This window comes from Erithacus rubecula, assembly GCF_903797595.1.
Source record: "Erithacus rubecula genome assembly, chromosome: 1".
Taxonomy (NCBI): Eukaryota; Metazoa; Chordata; class Aves; order Passeriformes; family Muscicapidae; genus Erithacus; species Erithacus rubecula.
In genome coordinates, this window is record NC_136658.1 from 92,227,737 (window position 1) to 92,255,003 (window position 27,267).

The 27,267-nt window shown below is 37.3% G+C and overlaps 1 protein-coding gene across 1 annotated transcript in view; it reads right to left on the minus strand.

Moving 5' to 3' along the window:
- Positions 1–27,267, minus strand: part of ANOS1 (anosmin 1) — a 124,045-nt gene that overhangs the window by 39,736 nt on the left and 57,042 nt on the right. Inside the window, 4 exon segments of the mRNA XM_079304881.1 lie at positions 1,128–1,257; positions 7,780–7,964; positions 12,488–12,710; positions 15,779–15,841. Of these exon segments, the coding sequence (XP_079161007.1) occupies positions 1,128–1,257; positions 7,780–7,964; positions 12,488–12,710; positions 15,779–15,841 (601 nt within the window).

Below are 27,267 nucleotides of genomic sequence, written 5' to 3' on the forward strand. Positions count from 1 at the left end.
CCTTCCATACAAGCAAAAGTATTTGCATGCCTCTATAAATGGACCTCCAAAAATATTTTTTTTCCTGGAACTGACTAGGGCCAAACAGTAAGATAAAAGTCAGCACAGGAACCCAAAGATGACAACTGCTTGTATTGCAAGATAATTCTGTCTGCAGAAAGAGGAGGAAATACATTTCTCAAAGTATGCAAAGTTATATCAGTGTAAAGATTCTGTCACTAAATAACAAGTCTTTCTATTAGAAAATGCTTCTATTAGTAGAGTGAAGAGTGCTGGATCTCATTCTTTGCCACTAAAATCAACCAGTGTGGTCTGAATATGCCTGCAATATTGACTGCCTTTAAGAGAGGGTGACCACATCCAGATCATGTCCAATGGGAATAGTTCCTGACCTGTGCTAATCCCTACACTATGCCTAAGAGTCATCTGGGAAAATTCTTCCTTATGTTGGTCAAAAGAACAAGATGGGAGAACTGTTTCTCTCTCCTCCATCCCCCAAGTACCATTTACTGGTACAGAAATAATTTTCAAAGTTATTTTATTACCCAAACAGTTGAAAAACCAGAACTATCAACAAAAATTCCTATAGTACTTTGTGAATCATCAGGCATGCCTTCCTAATGAAGAGAAACATGCTGCTTTGCATTTATGCTCTTTTTTTATTCTTAAGCACTTACAATTAGTGCTAGCAAGGGGAAAGTTATATTATGAGGGTCCAATGTTCCATTAAAAAAATGCTGCTACAATTATTTAGATACAGGCAACAAAATCTTTCAATACTCTACTAAACACATGACAATAACATATTTCTCATAACTAAAATTTAAAAAAAGCCTTGCAAATTAACACACTGAAACCCAGGTTCTTCCATATTTAATGATCAGGGTCATGTAGTTTGACACCAACAATGCGGAAAATGTTTCAAAGGAGTTTTATTACTGATAAAAGAATGCCAGTTCAACTCTTAATTTGTTTGCTGATTTCAAACAAATCTAACACCATTTCTAAACTCAGCAACGAAACCACTCACAACCGCACCTGTCAAAACCCTGGTGCCGTGAGAGGCAGAGCAGGCGGCTGCAGGTGAGGTGAGAGGCAGGTGAGCAGCAGAGAGGAGGCACACTCACCTCGGGAGGAGCGGAAGTGCTTGCTGGGCGCCGTGAATCCCCTGGTCCCGTGCACGTTGACGGCGGCCACGCGGAACTGGTACCAGCGGCTCGCGCGCGTGTCGGGCAGCCGGACGCGCTCCTCCGTGGTCTGGGGGGAAAGGTGACACTTACACTGCTGTGCTGGCACCATCTGTGTGCTACACCACTCAGTCTGCCCGAGCACACACCAGCACCACAGGCTTTATGCAACCACCCCATCTGACCCCAGCCATCACTCTGCACTGCAGAGCATTTACAGCTGTGAACAAAATGAGAGAACCATCCAATTTTACAGAGCGCTCCAGGTCTCTTCTGGAAAAAAGTAGCCTTTAGAAAACAGGTGAAGTGTTGTTAAATTCACAAAATTAGTTTTGCAGCTATCACAACCTTCCCCAGTGTTTAGGGTCTCACTGTTCAAGTGCCAGTGTTTCAGGGAACTCACTGCCCCAGGTAATAGAACTTACTTCAATTCTCAATTCTCAGAGAATTAGGGGTTCAAAATAGCTTAATGAAATCCAGTCCTGTGAGAACCTATTTTTTCTAGTTCATAGGAAACACAAAACTCAGATAATGAATGTAAGCCTTCTTCACATCTTTGGCACTTACGTCAAAAAGACAGCCTTAACTCTTCCCTGAAGACTTTTCTCAGGTCATAGGAGCTGACCTTTTCTCCAACAACACCTACTGAGATTGCCAGTGTCATGAGTTCAATTTCCAAATCCTGAGGGTAGAACCGCTGAAATATGGCATAAGCATAGATACATTCTGAACCCTTTTGGTAGAAAGTGCTTTACACATTCTTACTCTGAGCCCTGTTTTCTTCCATTTTTTACCTCATTAAACTTTTGAAGAGCTATCTTTTGCATTCTTTCTTTTTTTTTTCCCTAAGGTACAAACACCAGAACTGAACACAGCTTTCTGGTAACTACTGAATCATTTCCAACTACAGATGTAGCATTTTTGTAGAGCTCATCAAAAGCACATCCACTTGGAAATTTTAGCTTTACAACTATCTCAATTATCCAGTTTTCAATTTACTTTAGTATGTCATGTTCACTACATTTTGATTTAATTCTTTAATCAAATAACACATGAACCTGAAACAGATGTCATGTATATGTCTAAATACATTATACAATCATTACTGATTACCATTACTGACCAAACATGCAAGCCCATTAATAATGTAGTTATATCAATTCATTTTTACAAGCTCTGTTTTATATAACTTCAAGAAGCCACCTTCCCTGTATAGGATTCAATATCGTTTGTAATGATACCAAGTAGTTTCCAAAAAAAAAGGACAACATAATTTCTGCTTTTTGCTCCCTTTCAAACCTGTGCAAGAAACCAGAAGCTGTTGACATAACTCAGATAACCTGAAATGGAGGGATTTGCTCCAGCTCTTCAGCAATGCCCATTTCAGAACCCGACAAATACAATTTGTAGGTGTTATCCTGCACCTAGTTTCTTCATTAGGTGACAAACAAAATTTAGGGAAACAGATATATCATTTGTGTGTGCATGAAAGGAAAAGAGACCCTTTCTAAACCATATTATTGACTGCTCTCAGACTGCTAAGTGTTGTAGCCTGAGCCCATCACATATTGCTGCTACTCAGAGTCCCCTTCCATTTGTATTTGTTGACCACTGTATTTGTCTTCTCAACTTAAGCAGGGATAAGAGTCTTGAGACATTTTCTGCCTCATCTCCTTTCCATTTTTAACTTCCATGTTACCTGTAGAATGAATTACCCAAGGTTTGTCCTAGAGAAGAAAGATTCTTCCTGAATCAACTTTTGCAATTATTTTTATTTTATGGAGCACTCAAATGTGCTTTTTTTTTTTCCAATAGCCAGGTCCCCTACTGCTGCAACTGAAAACAGGTTCAGGACCAATATTTTATCATAAATAACTAGTTCCAGTCTTGTGAACTTTTAAAAACATGTTTGCTGAACTTTGTTACAAGGCAAGCATAATCTGAATAGACTTGATCCCAAATTCCTCAAAGGAATCTTGTTTGTCACTGGCACCAGCTCAGCTATTTCTGTTGATTAAAAGAAAGTATTTCAGTTGTGTCAGTTTTCCGTGGCAACCATGAAGAATGTAAAATCAAATAAACTGTCAATCCATAATGCCAAAATTATTTTAATTTATGAACATGCCTTGGGCCTATTACTTTCATCATTCATTTTGTTGGCCAAGCTCCTGCCAAGTTCAATGGCATGCAGGAGGTCTACCTCCAGCTATATAAACTACTTTGGCACTTCTAAGTATCCTTTACATAGAATTAATACATTTCTAGAAAGAACTAAATACTACTGAAATATTTTACACTACCTTAATGCTATATCCATTCTTTTTTTGTTTAATTGCTTTATTTTAGTTAGTTCTCACTATTTTCAATACACAATATTCAGAGTCCTTTCAATGTCTTTCACATTAATTTAAACCCACTAAAAGCTCTGTTGAGTGGTTATATTAACTAATAAAATAACTAATGGTTAAATTTCATCACACACCTAAAATCCTGTCTGAATATGAAAGAAAAAAACAACAATTTTATAGAATTTTTAAGAATTATAAATAAAAAACAAAAACAAATGATCACAGAATCATAACTCCTGTTTATTTGGCTATGCATCACCTTTTTACTTATAAGATAAATGTTTGGAAGGTAGCTTCAAATCCTAATAGGTGTTTTATTTGGAATAAAATAATGAATTAGTCCCCAGGCAAAATAATATGTCTACCTTCAGCATCATGCAAAGCTCAGTGAAGACAAGGGAAAATCCCTATTAATCACATTAGGATACAACTTCATATAAGAGCAGCATGTAATCTTAATGACATAAGATGGACAATACACATAATAGCTTGACATTCCTTCTCAAGAGTTCATTTTAGGTCCAAGGGACAACAGGACCCTTTCCAGTGGCCAGAAGGCAGAAGGAGTTTGGGTTTTTGTGTAAGAATTTGGCTGAGACTTGCCCAGAGCTGCTCCATTTAGGAAGCACTAACAATTCTACTCCTTTTCCATCAGCTCTTAACTGTTTAAATCCTGAGCCCTCTCCTGTAAGTAATCCCCTCCTCCTGTCCTTCAAAAGAGGATTATCTATTTATGTCTTCAACATGCTTATAGAATTCTCCCTCTGCTGCTCCTACAACTGAGTGATGATAAAGAGCATCCCAGAGCATGAATGACTTATCTTCAATTCCATCCTTTGTATGAGAGGTGAGGGGAAGATATTCCCTAGCACCTTGGATGTTGCATGCAATTTAGAACTACAACATGCTGTATATTTCCTTGGAGAAAGAAAGGCTGAAAGTTAGAATTCCTTGTAAGGGAAAGATGGGATTTACCATGACTGGGAGGGAGAAGAAAGAGAATATATTACCCAGCAGCACAGCAGTTTGATCATTCAGGTGGGATTCTTGTGTCACCACCCCAAAAAGTGTATATATGTTATATATATATATTAAAAGTCTTCACAGCAAAGACATGTACAGAGGACTCTCCTCTATCCAAGGATTAGAGTAATCAATGGACTGTTTCACCGTGATCATCCCTGATTTTTTCCCCACTATGAATCCTGGACTCCTCTCTGTAGCACAAAGGATTAATAGAAACAGGAGAGTACAGCCTCACCCTGCTGAGTTCACAGCTCTACACCTTTGGACAACAATGTGATAAAAGAATTTGCATTTCAGAGAGTGAAGAGATACCATCCAGGTATCAGAAAAGCTGAGTTTATGTTTCCTCTGATACAAAAGAAATTCTGAGCTTTGTATCCACTACTCTATCAAAGGACAGCAGACCTGCCCTATTTCATGTAGATGCCATCCCTCACAAGGTGGGCACTCTCTAAGACTGCTTACCAAAGCAAGCCCCTCCTAGGAGATTGAGAAAGAAACCTTTAGTGTATAGGATTGGTGGTTAGCTCCTGCAGGTATTTCTCACTGTCATGGGACGAGAACTTTCTTGTGATTCTCAGAACCAGAACTTTGTTTCATAAGCTTTATTTTTGAAACAGATTAGCTGCCCACAGAGTTTAGACAATTGCAAGGTGAAGCACTAAGGACTGTCACAATCAAGCTATCAGTAAATACTGTCTTTTATTTGTTTTAGTAATAGACTAGACTAATAAATGCACTTCATTACTGTCTGCCTATACGTATGTGTGTGTGCGTGTGTGTGTGTGTGTGTGTGTACATAACACTTCAAATAACACTTAGACACTCTACATCATAGCCAAGTTGGTCAACTAGCATCTTAGTTGCTATAGTTTTTACATTAACCAATGGAAATCAGACAAATTGTGAATTATATCAAGCTTTCCCCAAAATACGCAGTGAAAAACTACATTAAAAATCCCTTCCTCCAAAAGTGAAAAAGAACTAAAATTCTTTTAAATATGTTTGCCTTCCTTATGTTATTGGAGAGCAATGCAATATGCTAATAGATTGAGCCTTCTTCCTTAAAAAGAAAACATAAAGATGACACAAGAAATATGGCACAACACAATAAACAAACTTTTTCAAAATCATTGTTTCAAAGTAAAAGTATAAAGTAAAATTTTGTGTGAAACATGAGAAATTAGCTGCAAATTAGGTCCTCTAAGGGTAAAAGAAAACAGCAAGTTTTTTTAAAATTTAAACACCGTAATGTTATTGAAAATTATACTCCCATTTTTTCTTGGACAGACAACAAAAATAAAAGATTAGCAACTGTGATGAAATACTATGAAATTTCTTATAAGATGCAAACAATAACTTTGCATAATTATGCTACATATGGGGATAAGCAAAGAGAAATTTGATCTTTGCTCTTTACATGGTCTCTACCTTAAGTTGCAGAGTAAAGCGAGAGCCAGAATCATCTTCCCTGGACTGAGATACTTTAGGAATTCTCAGCTAAATGGCTGAGCTCTTCTCACCCTTTGCCTATAATTAAGGGCTCATACCTCAATGTTTTGGAATCATACAAGAAAAGAAATCTCAGTTATACAGACAAGAAAAGCCTGGAGGCTGTGCACACAATCGCTTTAGTCAAACTGGATATCCATCCTTGTTGCTGATATTGCAAAATACATTCTAGCACATTCAACCAAAAAAATTTGATTGCCTGGTGGGATGTCTACAACTACAAACACCATGGAGGTACACTACTCTATAAAGACAGAAATTCTGATTACTAGCACCCCTCAAGGATGCCCACCCTGCATATCCCATAGGTATACACAGTTCACAAAGCCAGTCAGGCATCCTTAGGCATGCTTTGAACTGACATTCCCAGTGGGGTCCATCACACCATCAAATTCCTGTCTCCTGTGATGCAGAAGGGACAGTGAAGTTGTCAGAAAGATGTCAGTCTGAGGAGGCTTCTCCTGCCACAGTGATTAACTCAGCCCTTCTACCCACATTCACCAGACCCCAGGAAAGGCAGCTGTCAGGCTTCTTACTGCTCCTGCACAGGAATGTTTTTTCTGAACCACTCTTCTGCAACTCCACTGCCAGGCATGGTTCATATATATTCAGCTACTGTGGAGCTACCAGAGCATGTTCCCAGAAATGTGCATGAGGTGTGTTCCTGGGGTGAGAATAGCACAGCACTGTGCTCCCTGTGCAGCCACAACAGCTGAGCTTCTACGGTCTAGCACATACACATGGTTCAGTAACAGTGAGGAATAATTCAGACCTGGCACATTTTTGCTACTTGGTATTTTCCTTGCAACAAAGATAGGAGGTTGTTTCCTGGAATGGAGTATGAAGGTTCAAGACCTGCACCTCAATTAAGAGACCACAGGTCACTGTGACTTGATAAGTTTTGGACGTGCTCCCTTGGGCTCGCACAAGCAAGGTTTCCTGCCAGGGTCTGCTGCAAGACTACAACACAGTGACAGCTCCCTCTAGCACCACACTGAAGCTAAGAAATTAACTTTTGAGTGTTGAGTCTCACAAGCTTGATGCTTTGCAAGATAGCATTCTCCTACACAATCTGAATTGAGAATAAACACAAATTGTCATAGAATTTAAATAATTTACTCTGTTCAGCGGATGGTTCTACTTATTCTCTCTTTCCCTTTTTTCCTTAGCTATAATGATATTTTGCAGATCTTTTCAAAATCAGCATTTTACTTTTCTTGTCAGCAGGGATGAGGGTGAAGCAATAAGATAAATGACTGGAACTCTGCCATCCAGGTGGACTGTCAGCATGGTAAAAAACAGATTGAAACTGGGAAGGAACTAAGTGAAAATTTATGCTCTGTTGGCTGCTTCTCATTAAGAAACATTTGCTCATGAATCTTACATTTTCAGTATGGATTGCAATGAGTGATAACAGCATGACATCATAGACTTTTCTGAATTGGGAGGGTCACACCTGAGAAAAAGAACTTTAAAAAGAATAAAGGCTTTCGTCTTTTTTTTTTTTTTTCCCCAGATGAATAGCCTTTTCACCAGCTGTATTTTTTAACTTTTGACAAGACTCAAGCAGTGCCATAGACACTGTGCAATGAATCCCACTAAACTCGAGTCTCTAGTGCAAACTTCCTTGAATGGATTTTGGTCCTTAATCCCACATTTTTCAAGACATTCTGAGACTGGATCCATACTGCTTACAAAGAACTGACCTGTGCCACAGTTTGCCAGTTTGTAGCATCATCCTCACTTGGATGGATTCCTTGATTCCACCTCCTCTGAACAACATAGATCACAGGCTCAATGGAGATATTGAATTTTGAAGACCACTTCACCTCCAGGTCTCCAGACTGATGTTCTATGAATTTTAATTCTTTCCGGGGTTTCAGTGGAACACCTGTAGTAGGAACACACAGATAAAAATATATGAGTAATTTTATAAGATATGATTAAGCCATTTGTAGATGAAGCTGTATTGAAAAGTAATTAAAAAAAAAAAAAAAAAAAAAAAGTTGTTTGTCAGAGAGAAGGCCAAAAAGGCAGGAAATAATAAGCAGGGAAGTTTCAGAAGTGTTCATAGCTAACCTATCTCTGCTAACATTAAAATTTGGGCTTTTTTTTTAATCTTCAAAATTATTTCATTATTTCATTAAAAAGCTGAAAGATGTGAAAGTTGTAAGCTAAAACTGACTTTACAGAAAAACATTTGCCCAATACAACGGAGAGAAAGATCCCTTTGATTCCAAGCAGAACTGGTTATACGTGTTGTTCAGTTTTTCACTCAATTTATACTTAAACACATCTAATAACAAAATTTCCATTGCATCACATAGTACTGTTTCACTACTTCTCTATGCTTTCTACAATAAATCTTTCTCACTGCCTTGTTTAGTCTCCTCAGCTGCATCATAAACTCAATACTGGTCCACAATGTTTGTGGATCATGGGGAACAGATTCTTTCTTTTATCTGTGGAGAAGCTTTTCATGTACCACAAGACTGTTATCATGCTTCTGAATGTTTTCTTCTTCAGTCTAATAACCACAGTGCACTCAATTTCCCTTTAAAATCAGTGTTCCCAGACCTCTGTTCACTCTTCAGTTGCCTCTGGAGACTCTCCAGTTGCCCAACAGCCCTTCTCCAGAATCAAGCCTAAAACTGAATGCAGACTATGTCTAAGCTCTTAACAGTGCAGACCAGTGAAGTGTGATTATTTCATAAATCTTACATTAGTCTGATGTACTTAAGAAAGCTGTTTGCTCCTCTGTGGCTGCATGATCTTATTGACTCACATGCTGCAGCTGTACTGCATGGTATGTTACTCTCCACTCTTCCCTAAAGAGCTAGGAAAGGTAACTCCAAGAATAGATTGGAATAGATACATTATATTTAATGTATATTACAAAATTGTTGCATTTCAGAGAAAAGTACATATTTCTAAAATATTACCATAATTTCTCATTACACAGTGACATCAAAGGATGGTTATTTCTGTTTTTATACTGCCAGTAATATCACCCTTTTGAAAACATCTGCAGTAGCTTGAAGGAAAAAAACAGCTCTTCAAATTTGGCATATTTTGATTAAATCAACAAATCAAGTGTTACATACATTTCTCTAGACAGACATTAGGAACACATATTTGAGTGTGCAGCATTTTGTCACTTGAGGACATGTCACAAATGAGACCTCTATGCTGACATATAAATTTTCTTAGGAAGTTATCGTACGCACTTTAGTTATTTTGCTGTTTCAATGACTGCCCACATAATGCCAGTTGTATGTATTGGTTAGAGAAATTGTTTCCTACTCAGTCTGCCATGGATGACTTAGTATCAAAATTTCCTCAGGTGAACAAAGAGGTGTTCTTATAAATCTGAGTATACAAGTAGCTACAAGTAAATGAAAATGATCTTGTAGATCTTAAAAAAAAATGCAGTACCTTAATTTGGTTATCACAGCAGTTTAGACCCTGAATATCCTTCAGTAGCCTAAAGTCTTAGTCTAACATAATGAACGTGACTTTGGATTTCCCTATTTGCAAATCCTTCTTTAGCTATGACACACAACAATCCTACAATCTGCATGTTAAGAAAACTTCCATCTGCTTTGCATTAGGGGCAGTTGGATTCACTTGATTGCAAGAATCTCATCCTCTCTGGTGTTACGTAATCGCTGCAGATGGAGCGCGGCCGCGCAAACAATGAGAGCACAGCACAAGTGCATTTTAAAATACTTTTGTAGAAAGTTTAATATCCAGATGTGAAGATCCAATTACTCTTCAATGTGCCTTTTATTATGTAAATGGTCAGCCCCTTTTTTCGTGCTGGAACAAATTACTCCTCAGTCTGCATTAGTCCAGAGTCTGCAATGCTTAACCAAAGAATTCAAATCACTGATCATTGCATGTGTGCAATAGCAGAGTCCAGGAAAAATGTTTCTGAAGGTGTCTTTCAAACAGCACATGCATCTCTGTGCCATGAAAAGTAAGTGCACGTTGGTCTGTCAGGAAAACCTGTATATTAAGCATTGGTTCCCCCAGAATTCAAAATGTTTCCATAAAGGGCTTTGTAAAGGGTACATCCATAGCATCAATACAATTGCAAACAACAGTTGTGCAAGCACTCAGAAATGGACACTTTAAAAACTGTGCACTATGTTTATAATACAAAACTATTTTTCTTTAAGCGTGTAAAGAGTCATTAAACTGTGGGTGACCACCTGACCCCAGTTATCCTACTGTAATCTTGCCACACCATCAGACCCTTTGAATGTCATGATCTTCCCTTCACAATTTACCTTTTTTTAATAGATCTGCAGAGACACTTTCTCAAGTCCTTCACTAGGTGAGACAGTGTAAAGAAGGGGGATGAGGCCAATGATAGAAGAGTAGGAGAAACATTTGATATCTCTACTAAAGGACATAAATATGTGAAGACTACATAACCATTTAGTAATAGTCCCAATAGAGATGAAAAAATACTTGTTACATTAATTCAAAAACAATTGCAATATATGTCTTTGGTGGCAGTATACTTACATTAGTATTTCTTTTAGGATTGGACTTGAGCACTCAGTACTAGAGGGCAAATTCAGTTTGTTAATCCAGAAAATCAGGTGGGAATTTTATGTCTACTGTTGTAACTAATCTCCAGCACCTGATCAACAGCAAAACTATAGAAACTTCTGCAGACTCTTAGATTCAATCTGAGTTCATTTTCAAGCTGTGAGTGCTGCCAAAAGAATAAGTACTGAACTTTTTCACCAGGTCTTAGTCATGCTTGCAGAGTTTGCTCTTCCTTAGTGACAGGAAGGTCATTTAACCCTGGAGGAAATGAATAGCAAGCCTGATCCACTTCTATTTGTCTTTTGTTGTAGAAAGACAGGTTGAAGAGGCTAATTAGCTGAATTTATCAGCTGAGAAGGCAGTAGGGTATAGAGCTTGCCCTTCCTCTGCAAGACATATATGCTCTTACAAGCCAGCACCTCCTGCAGATCAGTGATAAGATGTTAGGGAAGGTTAGTTCTGCTCCCATTTAATCAGGCCAAACAGAGGAGATCTTCCAGTGTGTGGTTACAGAATGTATCAATGTATCATATCCTGTGTCAGCTCCAGCATTTTTTAATTTTGTTTTATTTGTTTGTTTTTACCTTTTCCAGTTACTATATTTACTGGAATGCTTTGCAGTTGTGGCATGGAGCTTGATCATGTAAATCATTACATACACAACATGAATGCCTGTTTCACCACTCTAGCCATTTGTGTCAATTAGACAAAAGAAATAAATAAGTGATCCATTTTAACAACTTTCATTTTGAGAGGTGCTATGTACGGGCTTGTACTAATTCCTTAAAGGAGTTGCTCTAAAGTATCCTGCAAACAAGAGAGTCTCCCTTCTGCACACACTGAAAAAGATTTATTAACATTTCAGTTAAAATAATGAACCTAAAAATAAATTCACCATCTTCTTTACCTAATTTGTCATGTTTCCATCCACAGTTGGAAATAAGCATGGATTTGGACCTAAGCTCAGAGCTTAGATCAGAGTTCTGCTGATTAAACTCCTGCAGAGAGCCCACGCTATGTGATTAATAAGTGAATGGTAATTATTTTTTATCACTGACTTAAGAAGAATTGATTCTTGTACAAAAACACTAACCTTGTGGAAAAAAGAATATTCATTTCACAAGTGCTTATTTTTCTGCATAGGAGAACATTTCTCAAATATTTCCACGTATGAAGCTTTTTTTAATTCCAGTAAGTTAAAACCTCTAATTTGTCTAAGCAAAAAATTTCTTAGCTTACATGTTCTTTCTGAAGGATGTCAAAGGAAAGGTTCATTCACAGAATCTCAGGACTGAAATATATATTTTTTTTTTAAATAAGATTGCCTTAGATTTAAATAATTAATTAATATATATCCATATGCGGATTTTATAATCTTTCATTATGCTGTTCTGTGCTGATTTGTTCTTTTATGAGATCATTTCACAGCTCCTACTTGGTAATTCCATCTGCTTGGCTTGTAGACATAAATGTTTTTTCTGATTAACAGCACCTGAACTATTTATCCTTAAATATTTTCCTGTGCATTCTCTCCCATTCACATCAAATTAAGTGAGATTTCACCTAAATTGACAAAGTTTGTTCTGCTTAAGATGACTCATAATAGCCACACGTTTACACTCCATAGATTTTTGGCCACAGGCTCCACAAGGGGGAAAAAAAAATCAGAAATTTAAGCAACATTTCTCTCTGATTTTCCACCCTTTCACTGTGCAGCCAACATCTCTACAGGTGCCTCTCCTTTTTCTTCCCATCCATACAAATTCCCAGCAAATGAAAGTCCTGGTTTAGTAGAAGACTTCACTAGGGCCTGAAGTTATTTGCCCAGTATGAGTACATACTAAAAACCTCTACCTTTGTACAGATTTTTTGGAATTTGGCATGTGTGACCACATCCATTGGAACAGCATTTCTTCACTCCAGAGCATTCAATATCAGCTTCACAACTTTCAACACAGGCAGCTGCAAAACCACTGGCCTTCTCAGGAGCTGGGCAGTCCCCTTGCTTCACAGACAGGATGTACTTAAGGAATTCACAGCTAGTTAGGCATTCATAATTCTTCTTGGGGAAAAGAGGCTAAAAGGAAAACACAAGAAGTGTATGTTTTCAACAGGAACAACCAAAAAAGAAAATCCCAAAACCAAAGCAAACCCCATCAAAGAAAAAATGTTACAAATTTTCCAAGACCTCCTAAAGGATTATTCAGATTTTCAGCTTTTGCAAGACTACCCCTGAATATTTATATATTCAAGCCACTTCAAAAAAAGCATTCCAAGTACAGAATGATGAATTCCCTCAAGTAAGACCGCCATATTTAATGGAACAATGTTGTTTATATCTGCCAGCTTTCCCTTGTTTTCCTCACATTGACTGGCTATAAAGTTGCTCAATGACAGATTAAAAACATTCCCAAAACAAAGGGGAAGCAATGGTCAGACAGTCTGCTTTTTTTGGACTATCCCACATTCTTTCCTCTGGACTTTACAACACTTTCCCCACAATATCTGATGTAATGCCTCTCTAGATAAATAAGGGAAATCTTGTTTCGTTATACTGTTTGAACTAAATTGACCAAGAGAAGATTTTACAGCATCTTTATGGTCTTGCCAGCATATTAGCAATTGTATAATTCTTCATGGAACTGGAACTACATTTATGATAAAATGGTCAGTAGAAAATACAAATTAAAATAAGCTTGAAATATATTGATTAAAGATCAAAGTAAATAGTACTTACTTGAGAAATCTAATCCTAGAAATTTAAGAAGATGCTTCAACCCATAGACATTTTACAGTGTATGTAATACTCAGAGGTTTGTAAGGTCCACTTAAAACAGTATTTAAAATAGCTTCTACAACCTTGAGAAAATATTGTGGGACATGGAAATGACTGCAGCATTGTCTGTAGTGGGCCTTTCCATATTAGAGCAATCAAAACCCTTTCACACTGATTGATATAATCTTACAGTTTCCTAAGCCTACACAGGAGTTGTAACTCACTCTTTCTATCCAACTAGCCATGCAACTTCTATTCTTCCATATTCAAATGTTTCACTTTTTTGTTTTTACTCTTCTCATATTTCAGGCAAAATGAGGAAGACTCAGCTACTACAGAAGCCCAAGTGTTTCACAGATTATTTATCCTCTTAAGTCACTGTGGCCCAAGAATGTATCCCTACATTTCTGCTCCCATCTTTTCATATAGAGCAGCTCAGAATTTTGAACCCAGCTTTCAGGCATGGACTGGGGGGGTGTTACAGGCTTTAACCAGACTAAATGCTGCAAAAATGAGCAGTCTCTATGTCTCCTACTGACCCCAGTGGTTCTGGGACATGCAATCCTGCTGTTCCCCCAATTGAAATGCACCTGATGTCACAGTTAACCAGTTAAAAAGCTAAACGAGCAGGAAACTAAATTTATAGGGGGAAAAAAAAGAACAAACAAAACAAGGAATCAGATAAATAAATTGTCCCTCACACCTAAGGTTCCCTTTAACTCAGTAGTACACTCGCTAGATAAGAAGTAACACTTTGAGAAACACACAGAGTTAAATTGTTGCTTCCAGGTCGTTTACAAAATGCAAAAAGATTGAAAACACTCACAGGAAAACAGCCTCCTTTAAGTCAATCAACGTCTATGGAGCATACATGAGTCTGAGTGAAAGGAAAGTGGTCCCGGGCTTTTGTGTTTGAAGCTAATTTCAAATCCTAAAACACGGCAAATTTGCAGCTACTTAATTAAAAATGTTATAGCTCCCTGAGGCATAATACGTCCTCAAGGCTTCTCCTCCTCACCCTATTTCACAGCTCATTTTTCAGTTAGCTGCTAAATGTGCTGCTCCTCATTATGGGCCTTTGAAGTTCTAAATTTAGCTTTAACCACAAAACACTAATCAAAGAAGGATGCTCACTGTTTTTAACTACAATAGAACAGTGTTCTACAAATGTTTTCCTTTTAAACCAATTTTATACATATTTTCACCCATATCTGGAAACATACAGTCTGAGTGAAGAGCAATATTTAAGAACAACACAAATTAGATCCACTAAAACTGGTTTTTGCAGTACTCTAGAATTTTGTATATGAAAAAGTAGCAAACAATATAAGTTTTTAAACTCTTATGAGGCTTGGTTTTCATGAGAAATTTCTATTTTGTCTTCTGCTGTAACTACATAGATCACTAATTCAGTAATTCTTATTAACACATTGTTGCATCTAAAATTTTTTTTTAGTTGAAATTACAGCTTTTCCTAATCATCTTCATGATGCTTTAAACATAGGACATTCTCTTATACCAGAAAAAAGTGTCCACAGTAAAGAAAGAAGAGTCAAATCAGTGTACCAATAAGATGAGTATATCAAGCAAGGTCACTCCTATTTTTTCAATAGAAGCATAATAAAATCTTCCTAAGAACTAACTTTTATAGACTTGAATATATTTTAACCTTTTATGTAATAAGGCAACTTTCTCTTGAGCTGATTCTTCCATTTTGGCTAGAAACACTTGAGAACTGCAACAGATCACTTCTACCCACTCAGAGCCAGGTTTCAAATCCAATGAAAAATCTCCTTCTTTGTTCTAGCTTGACTGATTCAGGTTTGCTTCTTCACAGATTATTCTGATAGATGATTCAAATATAGTTTTCAAAATATTTTTTCTTGAATAATTACATATTTTGATATTAGTCTTTTGAACTTAAATCCTGTTACTCCTGGGGAACTACTCTTTTATAAATCAGACTGACTTTCACATACAGATAAGTCATCTGCTCTAGCAATCCTGCACAAGCATTTTTCACACAGCAACATTTTATCTTTTCAACAAAACTCTCTTACACATGGCCAGAAAAGATAGAGGGCCAAGTGGTAGAAATAGCATCTTAGAGGAGGGATATAACAGCATCCTCTGAGAGATGCTATGTAAGTGTGACTGGATAAAGTCTTTAAAGCACAAGTGGAGATAAATCATTTACTCAGAAAAAAAAACTTTTAAAACTTTAATATAGCTACATTGTTAAATGTGTATCCTTTCAAATGAAGGCACATGCTACAAAAAGGGTTTTCAGCTGTCTCCTTCAAGCTAATCATTTAAATTAAAGAGACTGCTAGAACAAAGTGAGAAAGCGTGCCCTTGGGCTGACCTACCTCACAGAAGTTTTGGCAATGGTTTTTCTTCAGGTCCCAGGACTCTTTGCAGGGCTCCAGGCACTAGGAAGAATCAGGAGGCAGAGAAGTGTCAGAAAGAGAATGAAATAAACAACCACAAATAACCTTATTTCTTCACCAGTTTTCCGGCCCACAGGAAGTTAATAATCCACTTCTCCTGGGGATAAAATTGTGTCATTGAGTCATGGTGTCAGAACAAGGTCATGAGAAGTCATGGTTAGATTACAAGAAATATTTTCAGTATTTCTTACAGTACAAGGCAATTGACTCACTTGTTTATTACACCATCCTACTTTCTGACTTATTGGATGTAGGTCTTAAAACCATTTAACACCATGTTCCTGGATCACAGAGACAATGTCAAAAGCACTACTCTGAACTACAGAAAGTGAAATCTTCTCCTCACTGACCAGCCTAAAGATCAGACAGGCACATTGCCTTCCCAAGAAACTATTTCACCAAGCTATGGAGCAAACTCAGCAGAGGTTAAAGCACTCTTTCTCTATAAATAGTCACTGGTCTGTTAGGAAAATCACTTTATTTCACATACTAGATTATCATTACTTCACCGTCAACTTCTGCTGCAATGGTTATACAGAGAGCTGAGATATGGAGCTAAGCTTCACACAGCATAAAGAAAAATCACACTGTTAAGAGCATTTACAACAGCTAAAACATAAATTCAGATTCACATCCTGAAACCTTTTCTCTTCCTTTGTTAGACATAAAATGTTGGAAAACACTAGCATTGTTGGGAGCTAATAATAAATACCTACTCCTCCTGATAAAAGTGGAAAGATACTTAATGCACCAAAAATAAAGGCCTTTGACACACAATGCAGTATTTTTGTAATTTTCTATAATGCAGAGTATTATAGATTGTATCAACATACATTTATGCTATTCAAAATCAAACATGAATACATATAGGCTACACCTCAGTGGTACACTTGTATCATCAATGTAGTAAAAACAATAGTGTTTTAAAATTAAGCATTTTTTGTACTAGCAATAAAGCTTAAAAATGTAATAAAACTATTAGTCACAGAAGTTACATATTTCAGGAAAAAAAAACATTTAAAAGCATTTTCTTTATCTATATTTCGGTATTTTAGACTCAGCTTCTAGCTCTTCAGAATTCACAATGTGTTGTTTATAGATTAATTAGAAAGATACATTACACAATGTCACTGAAATCAGTAAATTCAATTAATTTCATAGCATTGTTCCTCCTGTGGTATAGATACTCCACATTTGAGCCCAAGTCCATTGTCATATTTTACAACTCTCCTGTTCAATGAATATAGTCCAAAAATTACTGAGGTATAAGTGGTTTAAAGACAAAATCAGAGACATTTTGACCACTCTGTGACTTTGTCAGTGGTGCCCAACACCTATAAGGTGTTGGTACCAGTCTTTATCTCCAATGCAAGTAAGGCTCCAGCTCCTGATGGCTCATCTGGCTGCCCTCAGTTTCCAAAGTCACTCAGGACAGCCTGGGCTACTTTCACAGGTTCCCAGCACATCCTGCCTCAGGGCAGGCAGAGACAACAGAGACAACAGGGCATCCTCGAAGGGAAGATGGACAAAATGAACCAGGGTGAGCAGCACCCTGCAGTCCAGCTGCTCTCTCAATATGTCAAGGAAAAGAGATGGTGGAGCCTTCAGGAGGCCTGCATAGGCTCTTACAGACTCTGATTAGGATACACATTTACCTAAACACATAAACAAAGCACACCTCCCTGCTCCTGCTGTATGAGGAGTCCTCAGAGCACAGGGCTGGCTTGGCACCACGGGCAGCTGCAGAGGTCAAGTGCTGCCTTTAGTGGAGCTGTACCATTGTACCATGTTGGCTGAAGAGCAAAAATGCTGCCAGTAGATGATCTGCAACAGTCTTGGTAAAGAGACAGTCATTAACCTCACAATAGCAAAGATGAGAATGAGAACAGAGAGGTGCATTTATCCTCTTAGTTAACCTGTGATGAGGTTTCCCTAAAGTGGGAAGCTAGAAACACTGAAACCTTAGATCCAGGTCTCACCTTTGAGTCCTTGACTTAAAATGTAAATGAGCTGAGATCCTGAAATCACTCCCACTGTCTAGGGATCTGATTCAGGATAAGGAGGAATCTGGGCAAAGCAGCAGCTGGCAGATGGTTTGGGCTCTACTTTATCTAATAAAAAATACCTTGCAGACATAGCCACCTGCCCACAGAAGCCAAACTTAGGCAGAGCTCCAGCAGGCAGCAGGGAGGTGGCACAGAGAGCATCCCAGAAATCCCCCTTGGCAGGTGCCACTGGTTCCTTGGAGCCACCACTCACCCTGCCCTGGCACCAGCTGTGGGCTCTGCACTGCTGAGGCAGGACGAGATGTGAAACAGCACTGAACATCACGGGACAGTGGCACTTGTCAAAAGAGGATGGGTGTCAACCACACCGACCCTGATAACTCAAACCCTCCTGAAGAGCTTGTCTCATCAACCCCAGGGCTTGAATCTGCCAGTTGGAGGCTTTTTTTCTTCATCCAAACTGCTGCAGAGTTATTATTCAGTACTAAGCAAATGTATCAAAAGCCAAAACAATTGCTAATAGAAAGAACCTCACTGTTTGTCATCCCCCAAAATCTGGGAGGTGGGAGGGTGTGTGTACATATGCACACTCTCATAGGTACAAATTTATGTAAAACATAATTCTAGACTAGATTTAGACTGCATAAAATTAGAAATAAGAGCAAAATACAGTTTCATTCAAGGAAAAAGGGTTGTGTTTGCTTAAAAATACTTTTGGTTGTATTTTTTATTTCATCTTTTTTAAAAAAAGTGCATTTAAAGGCCATATTAGAGAATTCTTTCCTAATTTTATTTATATTTAATTCTAATTTTTAATGTATAAATAAAGCAACCAGGAGATTAGCATATGATGCATGCCATTTACATTAGTTAGTAAAGGGGGTTTTCTAAATAAGTCTCCTAACATTTTTGCTTCGGAAATAACGTTTTGACCCGGATGACAGAGAACTACACCAACACAGCACTTTACAAAATCTAGTGAATTGCAAAACATCATTTAAGTACTGAAATAAATATATATTAAATTACTATATATATATATATATATATATATATATGTATAATATTTAAATCAAATGGCTGCAAATGACATATTTTTAACTATTTGAACAGCAGAAAAAAAATATTTCTGTCAGAGAAGAAGAGACTATCTACAATATTTTGGTCTAAAAAGGCTTTTTAGTTCATCAGAGTGGAAACCAAATCATATGCAAACTGTTGTAAAAGCAATGGAATCTAAATGATACAGCAATTATTCTTTTCATTATCATTCACCATTCCCACTGGTCCCAAGAGCAAGGTCAGAAATCAATGGCTTATGTTTACAATATGCATACAATATTTTGCTGTCCTACAGAACATAATTAAATGGAACTTAGATGACTGGGAGAAAAAAAAGAAACAAAACACCTTTCAATGTACAACTTCCTAATAACTGGCCATGCATGAGAACAAATACCTAAAAACTTCATTTGCTCACTATCAGACCCTAAGTAGAGAACAGGGTCAGGAATTTACCCAGAGGAGAATATAGTGTTCACCAGTCCTAGAGAGAATGGTTTTGTGATGGGTCCATTTAAATTTATTTATTTCAATATATTATTCATTTAAATATATTAATTCAGTCAATGGAACCATAAGAAAAGTGATTTTGAATCTGGAAATCTTGGCACAGTGGCAGTAAACACAATGTAAAACAGAAACAGGCAGCAAGAGAGAAATAACTATTTTGATATCTTTAGCGCTTTAAAGATGTTTTTAAAACATCTTTCTGTTTCTCAAAAATCAGACTGTGAGATGTCTGAAGAACAGAAAATGAATGCACAGCTGCACATTTACCTAGTTCAAACCAGTGAATAGCATACTAGCTTGGTGAAAAATACTAGGACTCTGGCTGCCCATTTGAGGAATGTACATAATTTTTTGTCAATTCATTCTATAAAAGTTTGTTTATACATTTGTCTCTGCTGTATTAATTCATGTCCTCCTTAGATGGCTATAAGACTAACAGCAAATTACTTGCATTCTGCAAATTAAAATGAAAGAAGTGTTTGGTTCTGAAACTGAAGTTAGACACACTTTATTAAAGATCCCTGTTCTATTTTTTTAAATCTCCAGCTTAAACATGACTGCATGTGTGACTGTATGTTATATAATTAAATGCTCACATAAATAGGATTATATGCAGTGAGAATTTCAAGAGTGAAGATTCCCACATAGGCAGGTAGCTGAATCTCATTTCCCCAGTGGATCATTCCCAACGCTCTCCCAACCCCACTGACTGATTCAAAGTCTTCACATGAGCACTGCTCCACCTGAGTGGCTCATGTTATCTCATGGTACTGCACTCAGCTGGTGGGCACCTTTCCTTGTGACACAGATGAGGCATTGCAGGCATTCAGGTATGAGCTATTTCAGGTGCTCATACACCCCATCAGGTCAGGCACCCCCTGAACACATCTATCTTGTTTGAAATATACTATTAGAAGTAAAGCTGCCCTAAAAATATCAGTCAGTTACTCAGGCTGAAAAAATTTTATGAACCCAAAGAGAAAGGTTCAACTGCAGAATCAGTAGGTGTCATATTAGCTTGTAGGTTGATACATGTTCTTCAAGAAGAGCATTCTGTGAGATCCATTTTACGCCAAGTAAATTGATCCATTTTACTCTTGCTTCTTTCTTTTCCCTCTCCTCTCTATTAGCAGAATGAATCATCAGAGCACTAGTCATCAGCTTCCTAGAACTCAGTGTGACATTTTAGCTCTGTGCTGGTTTAAGCTGGGATAGAGTTAATTTTCTTCACAGTAGCTAGCGGGGGATATGCTTTGGATTTGTGCTGGAAGCAGTGTTGATAACACAGGGATGTTTTTGCTACTGCTGAGCAGTGCTTACAAGTGCTTACATCCAGCATCAAGGCCTTTTCTGCTCCTCACTCCATCCCACCAGGGAGGGCTGGGGGTGCAGGAATTGGGAGGGGACACAGCAGGGACAGTCGATGCCAACTGATCCAAGGGATATCTATCCCGTGCCATATGGCATCGTGCTGAGCACATAATGATGGGGGAAGACGGAAGGGCAGAGCATTCAGAGTGATGGCTTTTGTCCTCCCAAGTCACTGTTACATGTGATGGAGCCTGGCTTTCCTGAAGATGGCTGAACACCTGCCTGCTCATGGGAAGCAGTGAATGAATTCATTGTTTTTCTTTGCTCAGATGCACAACTTTTACTTTATCTATAAAACTGTCTTTATCTCAAGCCATAAACTTTATCACTTTTACTCTTCTGAATCTCTACCTCCATCTCATCATGGGGAGAACTGACTGAGAGGCTGTGTGGGGCTTAGTTGTCAGCTCAGCTTAAACTACAACCAATTCCTATAATTCAGTTACACAATACATACTGGGAGAGGTCTATGTATCTTCAAAACTTTGAAAGCCTAATAGTTTTCAAAGTCTGCAAGCCTAACTGTGAAACATGATCTTTTGTGGCTACCTGGAGTTACTCCTCTGTTTATGTTAAAGAGGTTCTCATGAGAATTACATTAGCAATATATTTCCCTCGTAACTGAATAAACAAAAGGGTTAAATGACAGAGAATGGTTCCCTGTCTGCGTTGCCTGTTTTCTCTCCCATAGGTCAGTGAGCATCATGATTTGGTGAAAAGGAGTGATTTTGTATTCGAGGATCAAGTCTTAATTAAATTAGTTACAGTTGGGGTTATTCTGTGACATTATCATGTATACTGGGAACCCAGCTGATACTGTCTGAAAGTTGCTAATTGTAGAGCTGGTTTTGAATGAAAGCCAGGTCTTAGGTTTTGAATTGTTAGAGGGCTTTAGATTTCTTGAAATATGTTTTTTGTTGATCTATATTGATGACATCCTGACACGGATTGTGGTAGAATAAGTGATAAGGAACAGGTAATGTAGAATTTATCATCTGCAAGTACTAGTTTATTCTAATTAATAAATGTTTATATGTATATATATGCACACAAAGAAAAAGAAAATTCCTTCATTTGTAACCAATATTCAGACAGTGTAATCTTATGTTTTAGGGCTAATAATGATTGCTTTGTTTTTTTTTTTTTTTAGAAGTCTACTGCTCAGAACAAGGAAACAACAAAATGGCTGGCACAGAAATGAGGGAATAATGTCTCCACTGGAGGTGCAGTTACAGCTACCTGAACTACTCTGAATCTTCATCAACTGTAAGGTGAAACAATGAAGCTCAAACCTCCAGGTCCTACAGAACCAATTAGGAACTGATAGAGACAAGGTACAGCAGCCTCATGGCCACCATGACATTATATTGTAACATACTACACAAGGGTGCACCTGCAGGTTGGGATTAACCTGAGATTGACATCCTAAGAGACTTTACTGGTTAATTCACATGGGACCTCATGGAAAGCAACTTGGCATTAAAAGTTCCAAGGGTAATGTTGTAAGAATACAGCATTTTGTCTTGAGTTCTAACATTAGAACATAAGAGGGAGTATAACCTATTCATCATTGACCTCAGTCAAGAGGAATGAGAATTGTATTTCTTGGCAGATTTTGATATATCCCTTATGAAAAGAATAACAAAACTGTGTAACAGAGACATATTTATACGCAACTGAGATTTATTTCTAATAATTATTATCTAAGGAGGATGACATACAACCTGCAGGTGAAATATATACATTAGATAAAAAATATTTTTTTAAAATTACATTTCTAAACCAGCATTAAAAAGTTCAAGTTTTGTTTTCACATGCAAGAAGTGTACTCTCAATAAACAGGAAAGTGTTTCTGCAGATGGGATTGTCAGTGTCTCACAGCAGTCCACTACAACCTTCACTTCACCAACCCATGCAGAACATACCTACAGTATTTTCCAGTTACGAAATTTGGAATGACATAGGAAAAAGATGTTCAAAATAATATCCATATAAGTAAGAGAAGTACAATGCACTGGCATATTTCCTTGAAGCTCTATTTTCTACTTTAGCAGAGATGTGGTCAAAACCTTGAGTACAGCTCTGTTCACTCAGCCTCCTACAAGGCTTAGAAACACAGCTAGTGAAGCAAACTACAGCAGTTTCAGTGTAATTATCTCCTATCTATTACCAGCACTTCAGAGTGCGGTCTGGTAATTCAAACAGTTATTTCAGAGCAGAATAGAACATTTCTGAGAAACTCAACTGGGTGCAAAGTTGAGCAGCATAGTTTAAACCACTATAGCAAACAGCTACATTTGTATTTATTTTCCTTGGGTGTGGAGGGACTGAAAGCACACACACACAGACAGGCATTACCACTCTCCACGATTATGCAAACTTACTAGTATCAAATTAGGACTTAAAGGAAGTGTTCAGAAGAGCCAATTGTTGGTTATCAAACAAAAACATGAGCTGAAACACTTACTTTTCTTAATTGCCCAGCTCATTTCAGTACAAAACATCAGGGTGCCAGTCCCACAATATTAACTGTTAGCAATTTGAGTTACTGAATACCTTCAATACCCTAAGCAAATAAAGGAAGCCTTATGACCTACAGGATCTGACTAGGAACAGTACCAGTATTTCCTGGAACAGAGATAGGGAAAGGACTAGTCACAGTATATCAGTTAAGTCTGTCAGACCTTTAAATACACAAAGTAGCTTTACAGGCTTTGTTCTGAAAATCACGGCACCAGAAAGACCAAGACCACTGCCAAGAACTTCAGGTCAAATATTCTGAAGTCCATGTAGTCTTTGTTGCTAATTCCCAAAATTAAACAGAAAGTAAAAGCTGCCAGAAAAGTTGTACATGTACTGAAGGCAAGAATCACTGAAAGTGTTGAAAAAGAAATGGTTTGGATATAAAATATTTGCAAAGTTACTATTACAAAAAAAATAAATAAATAAAAACAAAAAAAAAAAGGGAAGTCATATCCTCACACTTCAGTTGAAATGCAGCAGTTTCACCATAATCCTTTCAGAATGAAAACAACTTTCAACTTAGACAGCTTGGTATCTATCTGTATGCCTCAGTTGTCTGGCATGTCAAGTTTTGCCAGCAGAAGTATTTGTTTGAAAGGACAGAATAATCCTAAGACTCTTTTCATGCTTCTATTCTTTATTACCAAGTCAAAATCATGGCCATCGATCTCAACAGAAAATTGGCTCCTAAACATTAGTTCATTCCTGACCAGTTCTTGTCAAAATTTGTTTACAGGATTTTGTACCAGCATATGAAACTGGGACATTTCTTTCAACACATACTTTCTTCTCTTTTTCTGCCTCATAGCCTAAAGTTTAACAGTCACTAAAGAACAGTTTGAGCTCTTATTTTGCCTGATTTTGAAATATGGAATTGAACTCAAATCTCCTACATTCAAGATGAATCTCCTAAACATAGAGAATTTGACTGAGCCTTCTCTCTCCTGTTGAAATTGTTTCCTCTTGTATAAGCAATGAGTTCTTCTCTAGAAGAAAGCCTTAAATGCCAGCCTTTCACCATGAAGGGATATGCCCAAGCAGCACACTGGAGTTCTTCTGAAATGCCTATAATAGGTACAAATAGATCCAAATACAAAAAATACACTTCCCCAGGGCCATAGTTGTTCCACCATCACTTCTTTGCTAGAGAGATAATATTCTTTTCCACTCTTCTTTTTTCACATCTTTCCTTCATCTACCAATCTACTGTGGACTTAAAACTGTTGTTCTAATTATGCCTATTCACACTATTGCCTCAAAGATCACTTCCCTATCCTTCTGTTACCTTGTTTCTCTATGCTGCATCAAGAGCCAATTATTTTGTTGTTTTTTTTTTTTTTTTCAAACCTCTTCCTAGCCCTTACCTAATCTTCACATTCTGAGATTTCACCTGTCAAGATATAAGGCACAGCATTGGCAAAATGCTATGGAGCAGCAAGTCATGTCTGGAGCACAAGTGCACACACAAAATATATACTGCAGGAAAGTGCATAAATTATTTTAAATCCAACTAAGGGTGATACACTTTAAAAACATTAAGAACCTCTCCGTAATAGACTCCTTCTGATAGTGGTAATAGCTTTAATTGCTTAGTGCCTTCCTGCTTCTTTCTTGCTACTGCTTAGATACAGACTTCTTTGGCAGTACCTACTGTATTAATAAACAATGAAATGAGCTCCCTGAATTAAACAATATTAGCAGTTTTGCTTCTCTGTCCTAATTTTCTACAGGCTGCAGTCCTGCAGGACAGTTTACCAATAAACAGATTTGTCATGTTTGCATCCATTCCACTAATCTGTCATAAATCAGTCAACCTTTTCCTTTCTGCTTTTAAAGCTTCTCCAAGATTGCATCTGGAACTTAGACAGTAAGTTCCAACAAAAGTAAAGCAACACAGTAAGAAAATTTCCACCTGTATGTCCCTATTGTTTCTAGGCCACCATTCCCTGCCACCACTTCCACGCAGATAGAATAAAAGTAACAGTAATATTTACTGCTAACAACACAAGACTGCAAAAATGTAACAGCTTTTCCCTTCCAGATGTTAGAATTGTGGATGGACTTTTCACCTGTTGTTTCCAGCAGTAGTGATAGTGCTCAGCTCACGGACAACTTTATACTGTGTACTTGATGAACTTAAAGGACAATTCCAACATAAATGATCATATGATTCTTTAAAAAGAAGCCAAGAAGCCTTTCTTATGTACTAGAATCTCTCTCACAGACTGCCTTTTCATTTTCTAATAGTTGACCATTTGCTTTAGTGATTACATAATACCTCTAAAATAAAAGTGAGCATAAATATTTTGACAGTTTATATATGTAAAGAATTACCATTGAGAAAACATCATTCTTTTAATTTTAAACAGACAAGGGAAAGCCTCTTCAAGCTGGCACTTTCCCCTTCCAATCTGCTACAAGGCAGCTTCAGAAACCACACACAGTCTTGTTATAAACACCATCTTGCTGTGCCACTTAAAGTGTCTGTCAGAGCAGCGCTGTTCTCTCCAAGCAAAGTCAAATTTTTTGTTGCCGTTTTATAAATGAGTTAAACTAGTGAACTCTTCTGATAACAGATGACTCGCCTTATACATCACCCTGCAAATTCACACATACATTTCTGAATGAGAGAGCCGCAACTAAATGTTCTTTTTGCTTGTATCCACCGCAGTTCTATAGTTTTATAGACCACCGAACAATCAAAGACCGCAAAAAAAAAAAAAAAAAAAAAAAAGGAGGCCCTCTTTGTCTAAATAGTTACTTTGTTTCTCTCCCCTGGCTTTCCATTTCCCTCCCAGCGCTACCATCACCATCAGAAACGACATATTCCGCATTACTAAACAGCAAGAGCCATAGGGCTTTTCACTTCTAATTTCACGCCGCAATAAAATGCAGTGGTTGTTTCATGGGGGACCTGAAAAGCCTTCCTTTGTCAGGCTGCTCTGACGGCCAGGTTAAGCATCACGCGCTGGCAGCAGGCATCTGTGCGCGCCTCTTCACGCGATTGCGGCAAAGCGGGCAGGAAAAGCAGCAGAAAAATAAAAAAGGAGGTTGTCTTGAGAAAAAAAAAAAACAGTAATCCCCTACTCTGAAGCGTGCAACTCACATTCTACTGCCTGGCCTACTTCATTGATAGACTAATCATTTTAATAATAGTAAGTCTAGAAAGTTTTCACTGTATTCAGAAATTATGCTTGTTGCTTTAATGGTAAATCTATTGACCTAAAGTAGAATGATGATACAAGTATCTGAGAGGAAGAAAAATAATCTAAGGACAGTAAATTTGGATATTTTAAAATTTCAGACTAAGCCAGCAAGATGATCTACAATAACAAACAAATATGGTGCTCCTACAATTACTTCTAGAATTGCATTCTATTTATGCAATAGAAATATTGCTTAATTCTATAAAAGTAGAAACTATAATTCCATTAATCCCAAGTACAACAGGAAGAAAAAGGCAAAAAGTTATAGGAAATTCTGACAATTTTTCTACATTTATCTTGGCTTTTTCAGATATATTCCCACTATACACTGTTTTTCTGTCCCATGTTTAGAAACCCCATTGCATTCATTGAATCTTTTGAGGAGAAACAATGTGAATCCTTTCACAATAATCTCTTCATATATCTTACCACAGTCTAATGAAACATTAAAATTACTAAAACTCCTTTCATTTACATGATAATTCATAAAATAAACACTGCTTGGAAATAATTTCAAGGTTAGATAGTTTCACATATTAGTAGACGGGGAAAAAATTAAATCTAAACAAAGTAACCTAAAAGAGCTATTTTGCTTCAAATTATTTTCAAGTTATTAAAAAAATGCCTTCGCTTCTATTATTTTTCATTGCATGCTACACATGAGCAAGGAAGGCTACCATACTAAATTTCTTTATCTCTAATTATTATGGGTTTTTAGGTTATGGTTATG